Source organism: Oncorhynchus mykiss, chromosome 2 (genome assembly GCF_013265735.2).
Source record: "Oncorhynchus mykiss isolate Arlee chromosome 2, USDA_OmykA_1.1, whole genome shotgun sequence".
In the NCBI taxonomy this organism is placed as follows: Eukaryota; Metazoa; Chordata; class Actinopteri; order Salmoniformes; family Salmonidae; genus Oncorhynchus; species Oncorhynchus mykiss.
The window spans coordinates 37,804,021-37,827,149 of record NC_048566.1 but is presented as its reverse complement, the minus strand read 5'-3'; the positions used below and the strand labels follow the sequence as shown (position 1 = coordinate 37,827,149).

The following is a 23,129-nucleotide window of genomic DNA, read 5'->3' as shown; positions in this document are numbered from 1 at the left end:
TCACAATAATTATTTTTTTCCAAAATAATAGAAATAAATGTATGTTTTGTAATGCCAATCCTGGTTATAGGTAACAATCCTTCGTACGAACTGCCTACATTTTTACACATATTATCCATTAATTGTGGAAATGCATTAAGATATGCAGTTTTTATTATATACTGAACAAAAATATATACGCAAACATGTAAAGTGTTGGTCCCATGTTTCATGAGCTGAAATAAAAGATCCCAGAAATGTTACACAAGCAAAGAAACTTCCATCTCTCAAATTTTGTGCACAAATTTGTTTACATCCCTGTGAGTGAACATTTTTCCTATGCCTAGATACTCCATCCACTTGACAGGTGCGGCATATCAAGAAGCTGATTAAACAGCATGATCATTACCCAGGCGCACCTTGTGCAGGGGACAATAAAAGGCCACTCTAAAATGTGCAGTTTTGTCACACAACAAACTCAAAAGGGGTGATGATATTAAATAACAATAATTTTATTCAAATGTGCCAATTGTTCAAACAGACCCGCAAGGTAGATGGATACTTTTAAATATGTTATTGAACCACAAACAGATTTGGCTCATTAATCTATACGTTCCAAATCATAATGATCAACGCTTAATTGGAAATATATATCATCATTTATCAAGCCTACAAGCAATAGAATAATCTATTATTACGGTGGAGATTATAATATGGTTTTAAATACCTCAATGGACCGTAAAAGAAAATCTCACTACAAACTATCACCCTTATGCACTTATGACAATCTCAAATATCATAGATACAGTATATTGGAACTAGTTGATATAAGGAGGATTAAATATCCTGACCTAAGGAGATATACATGGCGGAGGCTCAATATTAGCAAGTCGTATTGACTACTTTCTTATGTCAGTCTCGTTGGCACCAAAAGTTTAAAAAGTGTTGATAGTGGACAGAATGCGGTTGTCGGACCATCAAATAATTGGCATAAACATTACTCTTACAGAATGTCCACGTGGGCAAGGATGTTGTAATTTTAATCAGGACAGAATATTTTATAACTGACGTTTTCCGACATAACGAACTATAGCAGATCCCCTTATTGTATGGGCCATTTTTTAATGTGCCTTTAGAGGCCATGAAATTCACTACTCATCTTTTAAACAAAAGCAATTTAGGTCAAAATAATTCAAAATTACAAAGGAAATAGAGGGACTAACAGTACAGATAGCAATAAAAACTGTACCACAGAGACACAGAATACGTTAGAGGAAAAACAAAAATAAATGGAGGTACTTATTCAAGAAAGATCAAGTGTAAAATATTATAAAAAATAAAGCAAACTGGATAGAATGTGGGGGAAAATGCACCAAACTATTTTTTAATCTTCAACAGAGAAGCGAACAACATTTTTTTTTCCTATTAATAATGCAAAATTAGCAGAGTATAACTTTTGTGAAACATCACAGCACAGCTGAAAAAAAACTTGGAAATGGATCAAAGAAAATGCATGGTGTTCAGAGATAGATGGGAAGGGTTCAGTGGAGCTGAAGGGTGTGACTAAAAATAACAAGATAACTCATGTAAAATATACTGTGTCCATAAAATGTATATAGGCTCAAAACAATTGTGAAACAGCATAGCTGAAAAATATATGGCAAATAGAAATCAAAACGGGATGGTCTTCAGATATAGATAGGAGGGGTTGAGAGTAGAGGAAGGATGGGACTAAAAGACTCTCAGACCATGAGAAACAAGATTCTATGGTCTGATGAAATCAAGATTGCACTCTTTGGCCTGAATGCCAAGCGTCACGTCTGGACGAACCTTGGCACCATCCCTACGGTAAAGCATGGGGGTGGAAGCATCATGCAGTGGGGATGTTTTTCAGTGGCAGTGACTGGCAGACTAGTCAGGATCAAGGGAAAGGTGAAGGCAGCAAAGTACAGACATATCCTTGATGAAAACCTGCTCCAGAGCACTCAGAACCTCAGACTGGGGTGAAGGTTCACCTTCCAATAGGACAATAACCTTAAGCACACAGCCAAGACAACGCATGAGTGGCTTCGGGACAAGTCTCTGAATGTCCTTGAGTGGCCCAGCCAGAGCCTGGACTTGAACCCGATCGAACATCTCTGGAGAGACCTGTGCAGCGACGCCCCCATCCAACCTGACAGAGCTTGAGAGGATCTGCAGAGAAGAATGGGAGGAACTCCCCAAATACATGTGTGCCAAGCTTGTAGCGTCATACCCAAAAATACTTGAGGCTGTAATCGCTGCCAAAAGTGCTTCAACCAAGTACAGAGTAAATATGATATTTAATGAGGTAAAAAATGATTTAATCCATTTTAGAACAAGGCTGTAACTTAACAAAATGTGGAAAAAGTCAAGGGGTCTGAATACTTTCCGAATGCACTGAACTTCCTTTCATTTTCTTAACTGTTACCGGACTGCCTTCAGGAGAGTCTTGTAAGGCTTGTGGACGTGCTCGTGAGAGACTCACCTGTCCATAGAGGTGTCATATTACTGTTTGTGAGAATACTGGTTTTTGGGATGTCTCATGGGACTTAATTCCTCTGTACTGTAGCTCGGCCAGCTTCCACCACAGATATCTAGCTTAAACAGACTGTTTTATTATGCCAATTAGTTTTCCACAGGGCCACAGAAATTGACTCAAGACTGATTTTGTGAAATAGCACAGTTACAAATAGAAATCAAACTGGATGAACATCAAAAATGGAGTTAGGACTAAAAACAAACGAAATGTAACGATTGTAAAATAGATTGTGTCTGTAAAATGTGTATAATATGTATAAAACGATATGTATTTACCACCGCATCAGCCTATGGCGGCCTTACCCATCTGTAGTGAAAGGTGGCCGAGCTACAGTGGTGTTTGTCAGACACTGAGACATCCCAAAAATCGGTCTTCTCACAAAAATGTCTGTAGCGTCCAAACAGTTTGGCCTACAAACTAAGATGATCACTCTATGGAAAGATGAGACTCTCATGAACACGATGGTTTTGTGGCTACCCAATATGTATCCCCTAGAATTTTAATAAATGGGCTATAGTAGTAATGGCCAAATTCAATATTCAAATTCAATGTGTGTGTGTGTGTTCGTGTGTTCGTGTGTTCGTGTGTGCGTGTGTGCGTGTGTGCGTGTGTGCGTGTGTGCGTGTGTGCGTGTGTGCGTGTGTGCGCGTGTGCGCTGAGACCCGAGCTCTCCTTGGCATTTAGGGTGTTTCTGTTGTTGTGACAGTGACTGTATCATGCATGACAAGTTGACTTGTCTTGAAACCAGATCTGAACTAATGGAGTTAGTTAGCTTCGGCTTTGATAATAGCACGTCCATGTGCATTTTCTGGTTAATAACATCACTTTTTTTGCCATTATGTATTATTAAGTTGTTTATTTCAGTGGTTAAATGTAAATCAGATTAGTTCCACAGGTCTAGTACATTTCCAACCTGTATATCTCTCTGATAGATTTTGAGCTGTTTGTTTTGCTTAACAGTGGACTTTCCAACTACTCTTATCAAGCCGGCTGGTTTCCCAACTCTACTGCTGGGAAGTAACGCACCCCACGGGGGATTCACCCCTGAAACTCCTCCCACAGAATGAGCTAATCCTAGACAGGATAAAAGCCAGGGTTGGAGAGGGAAGACACCATTACACACAGAGAATCAGCAGTGGAGATGTGGGTCGGCAACTTGCTGTGTCTGGCCGCTCTGGCTGTAGCCCTCTCCTTACCTACCTTATCTGATGGAGCTGCACTACAAGTGTTGTCAGCTCCTAACCTGCTGCGTGTGGGCAGTAATGAGAACATCTTTGTGGAATCTCAGGACCATGTAGGAGGTCCCCTGAATGTTAAGATCATGGTGAAGAACCACCCTACACAGAGCAAAGAGCTAGCCTCTAAATCAGTGGTTCTGGATCAAGCAAACAACTTCCAGGCTATGACACAACTGGTCATCCCAGAGGGGGACCACTTTGTGGATGACCCCAAGCAGAAGCAGTATGTGGTCCTGCAGGCCCAGTTCCCTGACCGCCTCCTGGAGAAGGTTGTCCTGGTCTCCTTCCAGTCTGGATACATCTTCATCCAGACTGACAAGACCATTTACACTCCGGCCAGCACCGTCCACTACAGAGTGTTCTCTATGACTCCTGGCCTGGAGCCTCTGACCAGGGAGATATTTGAGGACCAGGAGGTCGCCAAGAACAAAGAGATCGCCGTTTCTGTGGAGATCATGACTCCTGAAAACATCACCATCTTCAGGGAGATCGTCAACCCAGACAAGGGAGTCAAATCTGGACAGTTCAAACTCCCTGACATCGTCAGTTTCGGGACATGGCATGTAGTCACAAGGTTCCAGAGCACACCTCAAAAGACCTTCTCATCTGAATTTGAGGTCAAGGAGTATGTTCTGCCCAGCTTCGAGGTTAGTCTGACCCCAGCTAAAGCCTTCTTTTACGTCGACGACAATGACCTGACTGTTGACATCACTGCCAGGTATCTATACGGTAAGGAAGTGACAGGGACAGGCTATGTGGTGTTTGGTGTCATCACAACAGAGAGCGAGAAAAAGAGTTTCCCTGCCTCTTTGCAGAGAGTAGAGATCAAAGACGGTAAAGGAGTGGCTTGTCTGAAAAAGGAACACATCACACAGACTTTCCCCAAAATCCATGATCTGGTCAAACAGTCCATCTTCGTATCAGTCAGCGTGTTAACAGAGGGTGGGGGTGAAATGGTAGAGGCAGAGAAGAGAGGGATCCAGATTGTCACTTCGCCATACACCATCCTCTTCAAGAGAACGCCCAAATACTTCAAACCTGGCATGCCCTTTGACGTCTCTGTTTACATTACAAATCCTGACAACTCTCCAGCCATTGGAGTGGAGGTTGAGGTGACTCCAGATCATGCTAAAGGGGTGACCAGGGCCAACGGTTTTGCAAAAATACCACTTAACACTGTGGCATCAGCCACAGAGCTGGTAATCACAGTGAAGACCAAGGACCCGGCGATCCTCGGCAACAGACAGGCGGAGGCCACCATGAAGGCTCTCCCCTACAGAACTTCCACCAAGAACTTTCTCCATGTCGGGGTTGACTCTAATGAGCTGAAGATAGGAGACCCCATTAAGATTGATCTGAACCTGGGACCCACCACCATACAAAACCATGACCTTACATACATGTTCCTGAGTAGAGGTCAGCTGGTGAAAGTGGGCCGATTTAAAAGACAGGGCAACGCGCTGGTAACACTGTCAGTGCCTGTCTCCAAGGAGCTGCTTCCGTCGTTCCGCATCGTAGCGTACTACCATGTGGGAGCAGCTGACCTGGTGGCAGACTCTGTCTGGGTTGACATCAAGGTATCCTGCATGGGATCACTGAAAGTGACATCCACCAGGCCCAAGGCATCCTATGAGCCTCGTAGGGCTTTCAGTCTGACCATCACTGGAGACCCGGGAGCGAAAGTAGGACTGGTGGCTGTAGACAAGGGAGTCTACGTTCTGAACAGCAAACACCGTCTCACACAGACCAAGATCTGGGACACCATAGAGAAGCATGATACAGGCTGTACAGCTGGAGGGGGAGCAGACAATATGGGGGTGTTCTACGATGCTGGTCTGGTATTTGAGACCAACACTGCTAAAGGGACTGGGATCAGAACAGACCCCAGCTGTCCTGTTAGTTCTAGGCGGAGACGAGCAGTGACCATCAGTGATGTCATCACTAGTATGGCCAGTAAGTACAATGGTTTGGCCAAGGAGTGTTGTGTGGACGGGATGAGGGACAACACCATGGGATATACCTGTGACAGACGGGCCCAGTACATCTCAGATGGGGACGTCTGTGTCCAAGCCTTCCTTGTCTGCTGCACTGAGATGGCCTCCAAGAAGATAGAATCCAAACAGGATGCACTGCTGCTCTCACGCAGTGAGGAGGATGATGATGATGATGCGTACATGCGGTCTGAAGACATTGTGTCTCGTAGTCAGTTCCCTGAAAGCTGGATGTGGGAGGACACCAATCTTCCTGAATGCCCTGCCCAAAACAAGCACTGTGAGTCCACATCTGTAATAAGGAACAACTTCTTAAAGGATTCCATCACCACCTGGCAAATAACAGCCATCAGCCTGTCTAAAACTCATGGCATCTGTGTGGCAGATCCGTTTGAGATGATAGTTCTAAAGGAGTTCTTCATCGACCTCAAGCTGCCCTACTCAGCCGTCCGCAATGAACAGCTGGAGGTCAAAGCAATCCTCCACAACTACAGCGAAGACCCCATCATTGTGCGTGTGGAGCTGATGGAGAACGGTGAGGTGTGCAGCTCGGCAAGCAAGAAGGGTAAGTACAGGCAGGAAGTGAACATGGACCCCATGTCCACCCGGGTTGTCCCCTATGTCATCATCCCTATGAAGCTGGGCTTGCACTCCATTGAGGTCAAGGCATCTGTGAAAAACTCTGGCAGCAATGACGGGGTGAAGAGGGATCTGCGTGTTGTGGCTGAGGGAGTGCTGGTCAAGAAGGAAACCAACGTACTCCTGAACCCAGTTAAACATGGTGGTGAGCAGACGTCACACATACCCAGTGGAGTGCCCCGAAACCAGGTGCCAAACTCTGATGCTGACACACTGATCAGTGTGACAGCTGGAGAGCAGACCAGTGTGCTGGTGGAGCAGGCCATCAGTGGAGACTCTCTGGGCAGTCTGATAGTTCAGCCAGTCGGGTGTGGGGAACAGAACATGATCTACATGACCCTGCCTGTCATTGCTACACACTACTTGGACAACACCAAAAAGTGGGAGGATATTGGCCTGGACAAACGGAACACAGCCATCAAGTACATCAACATTGGTTACCAACGTCAGCTGGCCTATCGTAAAGAAGATGGCTCCTATGCTGCCTGGGTCAGCAGACAGAGCAGCACCTGGCTGACAGCATACGTGGTGAAGGTGTTTGCCATGTCCAGTACATTAATCAGTGTTCAGGAAAATGTGCTCTGTACTGCTGTCAAGTGGCTGATCCTGAACACACAACAGCCAGATGGCATCTTCAATGAGTTTGCTCCTGTCATTCATGCAGAGATGACGGGTAACGTGAGGGGATCAGACAATGACGCCTCCATGACAGCTTTTGTTCTCATCGCCATGCAGGAAGCAAGCTCAGTGTGTGAGCAGTCTGTCAACAGCCTACCAGGCAGTATGGCTAAGGCAGTAGCGTACCTCGAGAAGCGTCTGCCCCACCTGACTAACCCTTATGCTGTAGCTATGACCTCCTATGCTCTGGCCAATGCAGGGAAACTCAACAAGGAGACCCTACTGAAGTTCGCCTCTCCACAGCTGGACCACTGGCCAGTCCCTGGTGGTTACCAGTACACGCTGGAGGCCACGTCGTACGCCCTGCTTGCTCTGGTCAAGGTGAAGGCCTTCGAAGAGGCCGGCCCCATAGTCAGGTGGCTCAACAAGCAGAAGAAGGTGGGAGGGGGATACGGATCCACACAGTCCACCATCATGGTGTTCCAGGCTGTGGCTGAGTATTGGAGCCACGTGAAGGACCTGAAAGACTTTGACTTGAACATCAACCTAGAGGTGGCCGGCAGGGCATCAGTCACCAAGTGGTCCATCAACAACAAGAACCAGTTCCACACTCGTACAGACAAGGTCAACTCCATTGACAAGGACTTGACTGTAAAAGCCTCAGGAAATGGTGAGGCGACCTTGTCGGTGGTGACACTGTACTATGCCCTGCCAGAGGAAAAGGACAGTGACTGTGAAAGCTTTGACCTCTCTGTCACCCTCACTAAGATGGACAAAACAAGTCACGAGGACGCCAAGGAGTCATTTATGCTGACTATTGAGGTGTTGTATAAGAACTCAGAGAGAGATGCGACCATGTCTATTCTGGACATCGGCTTGCTGACCGGCTTCATTGTGGACACAGACGATCTGAATCAGTTGTCCAAGGGGAGGGAGCGCTACATAGAGAAGTTTGAGATGGACAAAGTTCTGTCTGAAAGAGGATCTCTCATTCTATATCTGGACAAGGTGTCTCATAAGTTAGAAGACAGAATATCCTTTAAGATCCACAGAGTACAGGAAGTGGGAGTTCTTCAGCCAGCTGCCGTCTCTGTATATGAATACTACAACCAGAAGCGCTGTGTGAAGTTCTACCACCCACAGAGGGAGGGTGGTACTCTGAGCAGACTGTGTCTTGGAGACGTGTGCACGTGTGCGGAAGAGAGCTGCAGTATGCAGAAGAAAGGTGAGCCAGATGTCCAACGCATTGACAAAGCTTGCGGCGCGGGACTGGATTACGTTTACAAAGCCACGGTGGTGGACTCGAAGCTGACCACACACACAGATACTTACACCGTGAAGATCGATTTGGTCATCAAGCCAGGTACTGACGAGGGAGTGGAGGGGAAGAATCGTGACTTCATGGGACTGGCTTACTGTAGAGAAGCTCTGGGTCTAATGCAGGGGAAAACATACATGATTATGGGGAAGTCTGAAGACCTGCACAGAGTGGAGGATAAAGGACTGTTGCAGTACAAGTATGTCCTTGGAGAACAGACATGGATTGAGTACTGGCCCTCACAACAAGAGTGCACATCCAGAGACTACAGAGAAGTCTGTCTGGGCATTGATGAGTTCATCAACCAGATCACAACCTTCGGCTGCCCAGTTTAGTTTCTCTTCTTGCTTTGTTAAATGTACATTTTTGTAACATTGCAATCCAGGTTGCATGCCCTGTCATAACTCATTGTAACCTATAGAGATTATGGAGATGAGTTTGCCCACTTGGAATATATTCTGTTAGAAACTGACCAGTAAATGATGTACACCGTGCATAAATCATTTTTTCTTTAAAGTTAACATGATGATGATGACTGCAAATGGCACATTTATACATTTAAGTTTACCATTTGCAGTTGTCATTGATTACAATGACATGGTCACATTTCTATGGCTTTATTTTAGCACTAAAATGACCCTGCCTGCTGTAATAAGCATGAAAGAAATGCATTAAAAAACATATTAACTCTAATTCCTTTGTGTGCATATCACCAGTCATTATGGGGATTTATTTGTTTATTGGTTTTAAACACTAAACAGAGACATTTAAGTTTAAGGTTGAGTGGGATGGTAACTATTTCTGTTCACTATTTGAGCACCAAAATGTCCAAATATCTCATTCCTGTCCATATGGCAAGTCAGTCAGAGTACTATATATCTTTCAGCACTTCATCATTGTTTTTACCAAATGCGATCAGGATTAGCAAACATTTTCTCCTGCCCCATGTGGCACTAAGCAAATAAGATGTACTGTATACAAATCAGTCAGGGTAATAGACACATCCCTGCTTTTACCGATGTGGAAACTTGTTTATAGAAACAAGATCATTTATAATTAGGGGTTAATATATTATGAGCAAGGTTTTGACATTAGGGGTGCAGACCAAGGACACTGACCCTTACCAGGAGGAAGTGTGTCTCCGTCATTGAGCTTTTGTTTTACAGACATGTCATCATGGGAGATATGCAGTATGTATTTTAGCAAACAACAGTTGTAGTGGGATCACACCCACACAGACACACACACACGAGTGCACACACACACACACTGACGCAGAACCTTTCATGTAAGCCTTGGGGAAGACACAGCTATTCATGTAAGCCTTGGTGAAGACACAGCTAGAGGTCTCTGAGTGTTTGAAGGACATTTCAGTCTCAATCAGTGAATATGAAAGACAAAAATACCAATAATCACCCCACATTATCCATAGCCCAACATCCTCACTCTCTTCCTGAACCCAGATGACAAAGTCTTGTGCTAACATGCGTCCTTTGTCGTGATCTTGTCAACATTCTGATTGTGTCCACATTTTTTGACAGGTGTAGACAATCAAAATACATATTGTGAACTAATTGTATTCAGATCTTTCTGACCCCATCCGGAGGTAGTCAGGCATGCATTGAATTTTTTGTATTATTCTTTGGACCTTTATTTAACTAGGCAAGTCAGTTATTAAGAACAAAATATTATTTACAATGACGGCCTACACTGCATTGCATCTTACAAGTGTGCAGATCTGGTTGGTCAAACAATTTAACTCATCAATATACTGTAGCAAAAGTTAAATGATTGACTAAGCATGACATTATTTTGAAACAATAACTCTCCTTAATTTTATTTATTTAACGAGGCAAGTCAGTTAAAAACTAATTGTTCAGGGGCAGAAGAAGATATTTTTTTTACCTTGTCAGCTCAGAGATTTGATCTTGCAAACTTTTGGTTACAACTCCAACACTCTAACCACTAGGCTACCTGCCCATGGAAGGACCAGGAAATCTGGTCACAATGCCGAGAGAATGGACAGATAACACATTGTAATAGTCTTTATTATTTTAATAAACCAAACACAATGGTAAATCTAAGAGCATGTAATATTGCTACAGGTTCAGGGTTGTGTCAAAAATATTTTTGCTATTTTCCCTATCACAAATATTGGCTCACTTGCTGGAGTTGGCACGAAAGGGCTAGGTTTTGATGAATTAACAAGTTGTGGGTTTGTCGAGGCTTGGCCCCTCACTGGCCAATCAGAACATGCTCCATGGTGAAATATGTGGTTGCTTGAGGTTGTGTATTTACAGTTTTTTGATGTATTGCCATGGAATCAACTCCAATTCTAATGTTAGTCCGTTATAGTTTGTTAAATTGCTTTCATAAACAAAATAATAAACTATAGACCTCTCCTATCTTTGCCAAATAGGCTAACTAGAACCAGTTTTCACATTGTTCTAAGTAATTGCATGGCCTCAATCTCATTCACACTGATATAGGGGCTAGGCCTACTGTAAACTGCATTATGGCTGAGCATCGACATGCCAAACATTGTCAATGCTATGACAGGGTAGCCTAGTGGTTAGAACATTGGGCTAGTAACTGAAAGGTTGCAAGTTTGAATCCCCGAGCTGACAAGGCACAAACCTGTTGTTCTGCCCCTGAACAAGGCAGTTATGTCCCACTGTTCCTAGGCTGTCATTGAACATATGGATTTGTTCTTAACTGACTTGCCTAGTTAAATAAAGAAGAAATATAAGTAGGCAAGATTAAGTAAATTACTGATGAGGCCAAAAAAGAGAGAAATATTCTAATCAAAACTAAACAAATTGTTTTAAAATGGTACGTTTGAATCAATGTCCTTGTTTCAACGTCATAGCTTGAGTAAAATAACACACAGTACCAGTCAAAGCTTTGGACACACCTACTAATTCAAGGGTTTTTCTTTATTTTTACTATTTTCTACATTGTAGAATAATAGTGAAACATCAAAAACTGTTAAGTAACACATATGGAACCATGGAGTAGGCAAAAAAGTGTTCAACAAATCTAAATATATTTTAGATTTGAGGTTCCATATTAGCCACCCTTTTCAGCTGTTTGAAGTTGCTGTTCAAAACCGAAAGTTAAAAACAAAACTTAAGCACAGGAAGCATAAAAATAGCGCACATATAACAGATCTACCGCTTCTTAGAATTGCTTTCAATGAGAATGACAGATCTATGACTCATATTTCAAAGTGGATTTGTTCACATATTAAGTTACATAATGCATTCCCCCCCAAAGAATGTGTCTATTAATGAACCCCAGCGTTAATAATGTACAATTAGCAGAATATATACAGTGGGGCAAAAAAGTATTAAGTCAGCCACCAATTGTGCAAGTTCTACCACTTAAAAATATGAGAGAGGCCTGTAATTTTCATCATAGGTACACTTCAACTATGACAGACAAAATGAGAAATTCTTTTCCAGAAAATCACATTGTAGGATTTTTAATGAATTTATTTGCAAATTATGGTGGAAAATAAGTATTTGGTCAATAACAAAAGTTTATCTCAATACTTTGTTATATACCCTTTGTTGGAGGTCAAATGTTTTCTGTAAGTCTTCACAAGGTTTTCACACACTGTTGCTGGTATTTTGGACCATTCCTCCATGCAGATCTCCTCTAGAGCAGTGATGTTTTGGGGCTGTTGCTGGGCAACACGGATTTTCAACTCCCTCCAAAGATTTTCTATGGGGTTGAGATCTGGAGACTGGCTAGGCCACTCCAGGACCTTGAAATGCTTCTTACGAAGCCACTCCTTCGTTGCCCGGGCGGTGTGTTTGGGATCATTGTCATGCTGAAAGACCCAGCCACGTTTCATCTTCAATGCCCTTGCTGATGGATGGAGGTTTTCACTCAAAATCTCACGATACATGGCCCCATTCAATCTTTCCTTTACACGGATCAGTCATCCTGGTCCCTTTGCGGAAAAACAGCCCCAAAGCATGATGTTTACACCCCCATGCTTCACAGCAGGTATGGTGTTCTTTGGATGCAACTCAGCATTCTTTGTCCTCCAAACACAACGAGTTGAGTTTTTACCAAAAAGTTGTATTTTGGTTTCATCTGACCATATGACATTCTCCCAATCTTCTTCTGGATCATCCAAATGCTCTATAGAAAACTTCAGACGGGCCTGGACATGTACTGGCTTAAGCAGGAAAACACGTCTGGCACTGCAGGATTTGAGTCCCTGGCGGCGTAGTGTGTTACTGATGGTAGGCTTTGTTACTTTGGTCCCAGCTCTCTGCAGGTCATTCACCAGGTCCCCCGTGTGGTTCTGGGAATTTTGCTCACTGTTCTTGTGATAATTTTGACCCCACGGGGTGAGATCTTGCGTGGAGCCCCAGATCGAGGGAGATTATCAGTGGTCTTGTATGTCTTCCATTTCCTAATAATTGCTCCCACAGTTGATTTCTTCAAACCAAGCTGCTTACCTATTGTAGATTCAGTCTTCCCAGCCTGGTGCAGGTCTACAATTTTGTTTCTGGTGTCCTTTGACAGCTCTTTGGTCTTGGCCTTAGTGGAGTTTGGAGTGTGACTGTTTGAGGTTGTGGACAGGTGTCTTTTATACTGATAACAAGTTCAAACAGGTGCCATTAATACAGGTAACGAGTGGAGGACAGAGGAGCCTCTTAAAGAAGAAGTTACAGGTCTATGAGAGCCAGAAATCTTGCTTATTTGTAGGTGACCAAATACTTATTTTCCACCATAATCTGCAAATAAATTCATAAAAAATCCTACAATGTGATTTTCTGGATTTTTTTTATCTCATTTTGTCTGTCATAGATGAAGTGAACCTATGATGAAAATTACAGGCCTCTCTCATCTTTTTAAGTGGGAGAACTTGCACAATTGGTGGCTGACTAAATACTTTTTTGCCCCACTATATATATATATATATATGTGTATTTGTAGGAATGTTTATGTATGCACATATATGTATGTATGTATTTAGCCAAAGAATATATGGGGGATTGGAAATGATGCAGACAATTACATTGATGGAAGCAACAATCTATCTGCAATATTAATTCTGATCCACCATTTATAAAACCCCTTTATAAAAAATGTTTAATTAAAGAGGCAAGTTAGTGGGACATTTTGGAAGCAATTGAGAACATCTGTGTTGTTGATCTTAGCACTTATTGATGGTTTAAAGATGCACTATGCAGAAATCGCTCCTTCATCTCCTTGTTGCTAAAATTGTAATATTTGCCTAATTTGAGTTTGTGACAATACATGCAAGCACAGCGTAGAGAATCATTGAGAATCATACATAATGCATCCCCCCCAAAATTGTGTCTATTACAGTTTTTTTCGATTGCTAAACGACAGTGGACACAACTGGAGTCACATGTGCAAAACTCTAACTACAGTCTGCACAGCAGCAGTTCATGTGGACCAAACTCTAGTTCGTTTTTCATTGCTTGAACACAGTTTTCAAAACTCTACACACTTATCCCATGACTTTAACCACAACCTGCACAACACTGTGGATTTCCAGCACTTTGTTCAAATGCTAACACACTGCTGTCAAAACTGTGAACCACACATTCAAAACGGAATAGATTTCAGCCTTGTGCCTTTCAAACACTGCTGATTGCAATTTCAGCTGAAAGGCTAAGCAGGTGTCTTGTTTTAGACTTGTTAGTGAACACACACACATATTACAGTATATATAGGTAGAGCTCAGAAAGACTAATTTTGGAAATGAAACAAGGAAGATGGGTTCGTGGAGGGAGAAGGGTGGCAGGGAGAGGGTGGATGCGTGGAGGAAGACAAAGAAGACAAAGAGCTGTTATTTCAGATGAAATAAGGGCTACACTTATAGACCATGTCGTGAACCATGGTCTCTCATTGAGAGAGGCAGGGTTGAGGGTGCAACCCAATCTGCAAAGATCCACAGTGGCATCTGTAATGCGAATTTTCCATCATGCAAACAGGTGAGAGTTACATCCTTACAGTAAATGAAAACATTACAGGAAACTATTTTGTATTGCAATTATAGAATATTTACACAGATATATATTACAGTAAGTTTGACTGTAAAATATATTTTTACAACAGGACCCAAAGGCTGCCCCCAACAGGGGGAAGAGGAAAAATATTTTCAGATCCGCAGGAAAATGCTATTGTTGACATGGTTGTTGTCAACAATGCAATAAAACTGCGGGAGATTCAAGATAGAGTGCTGGCTGATAATGATATATTTGAAAATGTTAATTCTGTCAGCACAACAACTATTGCTCGAGTCCTAAAGAAACACCAAGTTACAATGAAACAGTTATACACTGTACCGGTCGAGAGAAACAGTGAACGGGTAAAAGAGCAAAGATACCAATATGTCCAGGTAAGACGTCTGAGGTTACGTACACAGCTATACAAAATATTTACAGTAAAAAAAAACACTAGCATTTCTACAGTAAAACTGTGCACTTACTGTTTTTCAGAGAGTAATGGATGTGGAAGCACTGGAAAGACCACATTCATTTGTATTTATCGATGAAGCTGGATTTAACCTTGCCAAAACACGGCACAGAGGAAGGAATGTTATAGGTCAAAGGGCCACTGTGGAGGTTCCAGGCCAAAGGGGGGGAAATATCACCATGTGTGCTGCAATGGCCAATGATGGTTTGCTTCTCAACACACCACTCATTGGCCCATACAACACAGAAAGGCTTATAGCTTTCCTAGAACAGCTCTATGCTCAGCTAGTGCCAGCAGAACAGGGGGAGCCAGTAAGAAACCCCCAAGTTTTTGTCATAGTTTGCGATAACGTTGCTTTTCACCACTCTGCAGCTGTCACAGATTGGTTTGCAGCGCATCACAGATTTATGGTTTTGTACCTGCCTGCATATTCACCCTTCCTCAATCCAATAGAGGAGTTTTTCTCTGCCTGGAGGTGGAAAGTGTTTGGTCACCACCCACATGACCAAATGTCTCTTTTGGAAGCCATGCGTGCCGGATGTGAGGACACGAGTCCAGAGGACTGCCAGGGATGGATAAGGCACTCCAGAAGGTTCTTCCCCAGGTGCATGGCAAGAGAAAACATTAGATGTGATGTTGAAGAAAACCTGTGGCCTGATGCTAGAGAGAGGCAGGATTAGCCCCTCAATTATTTGTTCGAATTACAGTATGTACTTTTAGTTTCTACCTTTTTTTTCTCATTACTGTAATTCCGTAAATTACTACAGACTATTGAAGCAAACTGCTAATTTTCATTTACCTTAAAGAATTGTTATGTTCTAAAAATTTTAATAAATCATGTGAAATAATGTCACTCTTTTCTTTGAAGAAAATATTACTTTGTATGAAGTCACTGAAATTGTTCAAACTGTAATGATGAATAGTTTGTATTTTCTGTATTGGTGTTTGATGCTAGTGTTTTTACTCTCAGTGTGTTCTGAGTGGCAGTGTGTGTTATCTCAGTGAGGGTTGTGCATAGTGTTTGGCTGCACTGAGCGTGTTTTGAGCCATGTGTTAAGAGTTGTGTTGCTTGGAATGAGTTTTGCAGGTGATGTGAACTGTTTAGCTCAGGTGACTGTTGGTAGTGCAGACTGTAGTTAGAGTTTTGCACATGTGACTCCAGTTGTGCCCACTGTCGTTTAGCCATCGAAAAAAACTGTAATGAACCCCAGAGTCAATCTAAGCAGCATAAAAAAGTTATCAAAATCAAAATCTGTCAGTTTAAACTAGAGATATCTGCATTAAATGCGTCTCAATCCCCTGCATCGCCTATGGCGGCCTTACCCATCTGCGGTGGAAGGTGGCCGAGCTAGAGTGGTTTGTCGGACCCTGAGACATCCCAAAAATCGGTCTTCTCACAAAAATGTCTGGAACGTCCAAACAGTTTGGCCTACAAACTAAGATGATCAGTCTATGGAAAGATGAGACTCTAATGAACACAATGGTTTTGTGGCTACCCAATAAAAGGGGTTAAATATGTATCCCCTAGAATTTTAAGAAATGGGCTATAGTAGTAATGGCCGAATTCAATATTTAATCAAATAATGTATTTTTAAAACAGATTATATCTTAAGGGATCCTAAAATTTCAGAGCTATATAATAAAGCTCAGGATATAATTATTTTTTTTTTTTTTCTTTACACATATTTAACCGCATGTTTTAAGGTAGGTACAGAACTACAGAACATCATTATAGTTGTGTGTGTGTGTGTGTGTGTGTGTGTGTGTGGGTGCGTGCGTGTGTGTGTGTGTGTGTGTGTGTGTGTGGGTGCGTGCGTGCTGACTCATGATGAGATGGACCAAGCTCTCCTTGGCATTTAGGGTGTTTCTGTTGTTTTGACAGTGACTTGTCTTGAAACCAGATCTGAACTAATGGAGTTAGTTAGCTTCGGCTTTGATAATAGCACGTCCATGTCCATTTGCTGATAAATAATTTAACTTTTTTTCTGACATTTTGTATTATTAAGTTGTTTATTTCAGTGGTTAAATGTAAATCAGATTAGTTCCACAGGTCCAGTACATTTCCAGCCTGTATTTCTCTCTGACAGATTTTGAGCTGTTTGTTTTGCTTAACAGTGGACTTTCCAACTACTCTTATCAAGCCGGCTGGTTTCCCAACTCTACTGCTGGGAAGTAACGCACCCCACGGGGGATTCACCCCTGAAACTCCTCCCACAGAATGAGCTAATCCTAGACAGGACAAAAGAGGGAAGACACTATTACAGACCCAGAATCAGCGGGGAGATGTGGGTCGGCAACTTGCTGTGTCTGGCCGCTCTGGCTGTAGCCCTCTCCTTACCTACCTTATCTGATGGAGCAGCACTACTAGTGTTGTCAGCTCCTAACCTGCTGCGTGTGGGCAGTAATGAGAACATCTTTGTGGAGTCTCAGGACCATGTAGGAGGTCCCCTGAATGTTAAGATCATGGTGAAGAACCACCCTACGCAGAGCAAAGAGCTAGCCTCTAAATCAGTGGTTCTGGATCAAGCAAACAACTTCCAGGCTATGACACAACTGGTCATCCCAGAGTGAGAATTTTGTTTTGATGACCACAAGCAGAAGCAGTATGTGGTCCTGCAGGCCCAGTTTCCTGACTGCCTCCTGGAGAAGGTTGTCCTGCTCTCCTTCCAGTCTGGATACATCTTCATCCAGACTGACAAGACCATTTACACTCCGGCCAGCAACGTCTACTACAGAGTGTTCTCTATGACTCCAGGCCTGGAGCCTCTGACCAGGGAGAACAAGAACAAAGACATCACAATCTCTGTGGAGATCATGACTCCTGAGAACATCACCATCTTCAGGGAGATCATCACCCCAGACAAGGGAGTCACATCTGGACGGTTCATTCTCCCTGCAATTGTCAGGTTCGGGACATGGCATGTAGTCACAAGGTTCCAGAGCACTCCTCAAAAGACCTTCTCATCTGACTTTGAGGTCAAGGAGTATGTTCTGCCCAGCTTCGAGGTTAGTCTGACCCCAGCTAAAGCCTTCTTCTATGTTGATGACAAAGACCTGACTGTTGACATCACTGCCAGGTATATATACGGTAAGGAAGTGACAGGGACAGGCTATGTGGTGTTTGGTGTCATCACAACAGATAACGAGAAAAATAGTTTCCCTGCCTCTCTGCAGAGAGTAGAGATCAAAGACGGTAAAGGAGTGGCTTGTCTGAAAAAGGAACACATCACACAGACTTTCCACAACATCCATGATCTGGTCAAACAGCCCATCTTCGTATCAGTCAGCGTGTTAACAGAGGGTGGGGGTGAAATGGTAGAGGCAGAGAAGAGAGGGATCCAGATTGTCACTTCGCCATACACCATCCTCTTCAAGAGAACACCCAAATACTTCAAACCTGGCATGCCCTTTGACGTCTCTGTTTACATTACAAATCCCGACAACTCTCCAGCCATTGGAGTGGAGGTTGAGGTGACTCCAGATAATGCTAAAGGGGTGACCAGGGCCAATGGTTTTGCCAAAGTTACAATTAACACTGTGGCATCTGCCAGAGAGCTGGCAATCACTGTGAAGACCAAGGACCCGGCGATCCTCCACAACAGACAGGCGGAGGCCACCATGAAGGCTCTCCCCTACAGAACTTCCACCAGCAACTTTCTCCATGTCGGGGTTGACTCTAATGAGCTGAAGATAGGAGAACCCATTAAGATCGAACTGAACCTGGGATCCACCCCCATACAAATCCATGACATTACATACATGTTCCTGAGTAGAGGTCAGCTGGTGAAAGTGGGCCGATTTAAAAGACAGGGCAACGCGCTGGTAACACTGTCAGTGCCTGTCTCCAAGGAGCTGCTTCCGTCGTTCCGCATCGTAGCGTACTACCATGTGGGAGCAGCTGACCTGGTGGCAGACTCTGTCTGGGTTGACATCAAGGTATCCTGCATGGGATCACTGAAAGTGACATCCACCAGGCCCAAGGCATCCTATGAGCCTCGTAGGGCTTTCAGTTTGACCATCACTGGAGACCCGGGAGCGAAAGTAGGACTGGTGGCTGTAGAGAAGGGAGTCAACGTTCTCAACAGCAAACATCGTCTCACACTGACCAAGATCTGGGACACCATAGAGAAGAAGCATGATACAGGCTGTACAGCTGGAGGGGGAGCAGACAATATGGGGGTGTTCTACGATGCTGGTCTGGTATTTGAGACCAACACTGCTAACGGGACTGGGATCAGAACAGACCCCAGCTGTCCTGTTAGTTCTAGGCGGAGACGAGCAGTGACCATCAGTGACGTCATCACTAGTATGGCCAGTAAGTACAATGGTCTGGCCAAGGAGTGTTGTGTGGACGGGATGAGGGACAACACCATGGGATATACCTGTGACAGACGGACCCAGTACATCTCAGATGGGGACGTCTGCGTCCAAGCCTTCCTTGTCTGCTGCACTGAGATGGCCTCCAAGAAGATAGAATCCAAACACGATGCACTGCTGCTCTCACACAGTGAGGAGGATTATGATGATGCGTACATGGAGTCTGAAGACATTGTGTCTCGTAGTCAGTTCCCTGAAAGCTGGATGTGGGAGGACACCAATCTTCCTGAATGCCCTGCCGAAAACAAGCACTGTGAGTCCACATCGGTAATAAGGAACATCTACCTAAAGGATTCCATCACCTTCTGGGAAATAAGAGCCATCAGCCTGTCTAAAATTCATGGTATCTGTGTGGCAGATCCGTTTGAGATGATAGTTCTAAAGGAGTTTTTCATCGACCTCAAGCTGCCCTACTCAGCCGTCCGCAATGAACAGCTGGAGGTCAAAGCAATCCTCCACAACAACAGCGAAGACCCCATCACTGTGTGTGTGGAGCTAATGGAGAATGACGAGGTGTGCAGCTCGGCAAGCAAGAAGGGTAAGTACAGGCAGGAAGTGAACATGGACGCCATGTCCACCCGGGTTGTCCCCTATGTCATCATCCCTATGAAACTGGGCATGTACTCCATTGAGGTCAAGGCATCTGTGAAAAACTATGGCAGCAATGACGGGGTGAAAAGGGATCTGCGCGTTGTGGCTGAGGGAGTACTGGTCAAGAAGGAAACCAACGTACTCCTGAACCCGGCTAAACATGGTGGTGAGCAGACGTCACACATACCCAGTGAAGTTCCCCGGAACCAGGTGCCAAACTCTGATGCTTACACACTGATCAGTCTGACAGGTGGAGAGCAGACCAGTGTGCTGGTGGAGCAGGCCATCAGTGGAGACTCTCTGGGCAGTCTGATAGTTCAGCCAGTCGGATCTGAGGAACAGAACATGAACTACATGACCCTGCCTGTCATTGCTGCACACTACCTAGACAACACAAAAAAGTGGGAGGATATTGGCTTTGACAGACGGAACACAGCCATCAAGTACATCAACATTGGTTACCAACGTGAGCTGGCCTACCGTAAAGAAGATGGCTCCTATGCTGCCTGGGTCAGCAGACAGAGCAGCACCTGGCTGACAGCATACGTGGTGAAGGTGTTTGCCATGTCCATGTTCAGGAAAACGTGCTCTGTACTGCTGTCAAGTGGCTGATCCTGAACACACAACAGCCAGGTGGCATCTTCAATGAGTTTGCTCCTGTCATTCAAGCAGAGATGACGGGTAACGTGAGGGGATCAGACAATGACGCCTCCATGACAGCTTTTGTTCTCATCGCCATGCAGGAAGCAAGCTCAATGTGTGAGCGGTCTGTCAACAGCCTACCAGGCAGTATGGCTAAGGCAGTAGCGTACCTCGAGAAGCGTCTGCCCCACCTGACTAACCCTTATGCTGTAGCTATGATCTCCTATGCTCTGGCCAATGCTGCAAAACTCAACAAGGAGACCCTTCTGAAGTTCGCCTCTCCACAACTGGACCACTGGCCGGTCCCTGGTGGTCACCAGTACACGCTGGAGGCCACGTCGTACGCCCTGCTTGCCCTGGTCAAGGTGAAGGCCTTCGAAGAGGCCGGCCCCATAGTCAGGTGGCTCAACAAGCAGAAGAAGGTGGGAGGGGGATACGGATCCACACAGTCCACCATCATGGTGTTCCAGGCTGTGGCTGAGTATTGGAGCCACGTGAAGGACCTGAAAGACTTTGACTTGAACATCAACCTAGAGGTGGCCGGCAGGGCATCAGTCACCAAGTGGTTCATCAACAACAAGAACCAGTTCCTCACTCGTACAGACAAGGTCAACTCCATAGACAAGGACTTGACTGTAAAAGCCTCAGGAAGTGGTGAGGCGACCTTGTCGGTGGTGACACTGTACTATGCCCTGCCAGAGGAAAAGGACAGTGACTGTGAAAGCTTTGACCTCTCTGTCACCCTCACAAAGATGGACAAAACAAGCCACGAGGACGCCAAGGAGTCATTTATGCTCACTATTGATATGTTGTATCGTAATTCAGAGAGAGATGCAACCATGTCTATTCTGGACATCGGCTTGCTGACCGGCTTCATTGTGGACACAGACGATCTGAAAATGTTGTCCATGGGGAGGGAGCGCTACATAGAGAAGTTTGAGATGAACAAAGTCCTGTCTGAAAAAGGATCTCTCATCCTTTATCTGGACAAGGTGTCTCATAAGTTACAAGACAGAATATCCTTTAAGATCCACAGAGTGCAGGAAGTGGGAGTTCTACAGCCAGCTGCCGTCTCTGTATATGAATACTACAACAAGAAGAACTGTGTGAAGTTCTACCACCCACAGAGGGAGGGTGGTACTCTGAGCAGACTGTCTCTTGGAGATGTGTGCACGTGTGCGGAAGAGAGCTGCAGTATGCAGAAGAAAGATGAGCCAGATGTCAACCGCAGCACTGCAGTGGTGTCCTAGGAGAACAGACATGGATAGAGTACTGGCCCTCACAAGAAGAGTGCACATCCAGAAACTACAGAGAAGTCTGTCTGGGCATTGATGAGTTCATCAACCAGATCACAACCTTCGGCTGCCCTGTTTAGTTTCTCTTCTTGCTTTGTTAAATGTACATTTTTGTAACATTGCAATCCAGGTTGCATGCCCTGTCATAACTCATTGTAACCTATAGAGTGAATAGAGAGAGATGAGTTCGCCCACTTGGAATATATTCTGTTAGAAACTGCAGTAAATTATGTACACCGTGCATTTAAAAAAAGTTAACATATGATGATGACGACTGCAAATGGCACATTTTTACATTTAAGTTTACCATTTGCAGTTGTTATTGTCATTGATTACAATGACATAGTCACATTTCTATGGCTTTATTTTTGCACTAAAATGACCCTGCCTGCTGTAATATGCATGAAATAAATGTATTAAAAAAATGTATTTTCTCTTTCTTTTTTGTGCGTTTCACCAGTCATTATGGGGATTTAATTGTTTATTGGTTTTAAACACCAAACAAAGACATTTTAGTTGAGTGGGATGGTAACTGTTTTTATTCACTATTTGAGCACCAAAATGTCCAAATGTCTCATTCTGGTCCATATGGCAAGTCAGTCAGAGTACTATATATCTTTCAGCACTGCTTTTACCGACGTGGAAACTTGTTTATAGAAACAAGATCATTTATAATCAGGGGTTAATATATTATGAGCAAGGTTTTGACATTAGGGGTGAAACAAGGGACACTGACCCTTACCAGGAGGAAGTGTGTCTCCGTCATTGAGCTTTTGTTTTACAGACATGTCATCATGGGAGATATGCAGTATGTATTTTAGCAAACAACAGTTGTAGTGGGATCACACACACACAGACACACACACACACACGAGTGCACACACACACACACACACACTGACGCAGAACCTTTCATGTAAGCCTTGGGGAAGACACAGCTATTCATGTAAGCCTTGGGGAAGACACAGCCACAGTCTCTGAGTGTTTGAAGGACATTTCAGTCTCAATCAGTGAATATGAAAGGCAAAAATACCAATAATCACCCCACATTATCCATAGCCCAACATCCTCACTCTCTTCCTGAACCCAGATGACAAAGTCTGGTGCTAACATGCGTCCTTTGTCGTGATCTTGTCAACATTCTGATTGTGTCCACATTTTTTGACAGGTGTAGACAATCAAAATACATATTGTGAACTAATTGTATTCAGATCTTTCTGACCACATCCGGAGGTAGTCAGGCATGCATTGAATTTTTTGTATCTTTTTTTAAACCTTTATTCAACTAGGCAAGTCAGTTATTAAGAACATATTCTTATTTACAATGACGGCCTACACTGCATTGTATCTGGACATTTTACAAGTGTGCAGATCTGGTTGGTCAAACAATTTAACTCATCAATATACTGTAGC

General features: G+C 43.9%; 3 protein-coding genes across 3 annotated transcripts; all 3 read left to right on the top strand.

Annotated features, from left to right (window-relative positions):
* The first annotated feature begins 3,631 nt into the window (after window positions 1–3,631).
* On the top strand, window positions 3,632–9,036 carry LOC110489027 (complement C3-like). The gene has a single exon (XM_021561577.2). It carries the CDS (start codon window positions 3,681–3,683, stop codon window positions 8,676–8,678), a length of 4,998 nt encoding a protein of 1,665 aa, XP_021417252.2. The 5' UTR covers window positions 3,632–3,680; the 3' UTR covers window positions 8,679–9,036.
* An 8,058-nt stretch (window positions 9,037–17,094) lies between these two features.
* Window positions 17,095–20,391, top strand: LOC110489018 (complement C3-like). Its single transcript, XM_036933861.1, has 2 exons — window positions 17,095–17,247; window positions 17,407–20,391. The coding sequence occupies exons 1-2, from the start codon at window positions 17,095–17,097 to the stop codon at window positions 20,389–20,391; spliced, it is 3,138 nt and encodes a 1,045-aa protein (XP_036789756.1).
* LOC118939584 (complement C3-like) lies at window positions 20,358–22,141 on the top strand. The gene has a single exon (XM_036947707.1). The coding sequence runs from the start codon at window positions 20,454–20,456 to the stop codon at window positions 21,669–21,671; it is 1,218 nt and encodes a 405-aa protein (XP_036803602.1). The 5' UTR covers window positions 20,358–20,453; the 3' UTR covers window positions 21,672–22,141.
* Window positions 22,142–23,129: the final 988 nt, after the last annotated feature.

Bases quoted from the DNA above. Each gene is read 5' to 3' on its own strand.
- LOC118939584 (XM_036947707.1), top strand. From the start codon at position 20,454: ATGACGGGTAACGTGAGGGGATCAGACAATGACGCCTCCATGACAGCT.
- LOC110489018 (XM_036933861.1), top strand. From the start codon at position 17,095: ATGTGGGTCGGCAACTTGCTGTGTCTGGCCGCTCTGGCTGTAGCCCTC. The intron at 17,248-17,406 runs GTAGGAGGTCCC...GATGACCACAAG, and splicing joins TTGTGGAGTCTCAGGACCAT to CAGAAGCAGTATGTGGTCCT.
- LOC110489027 (XM_021561577.2), top strand. From the start codon at position 3,681: ATGTGGGTCGGCAACTTGCTGTGTCTGGCCGCTCTGGCTGTAGCCCTC.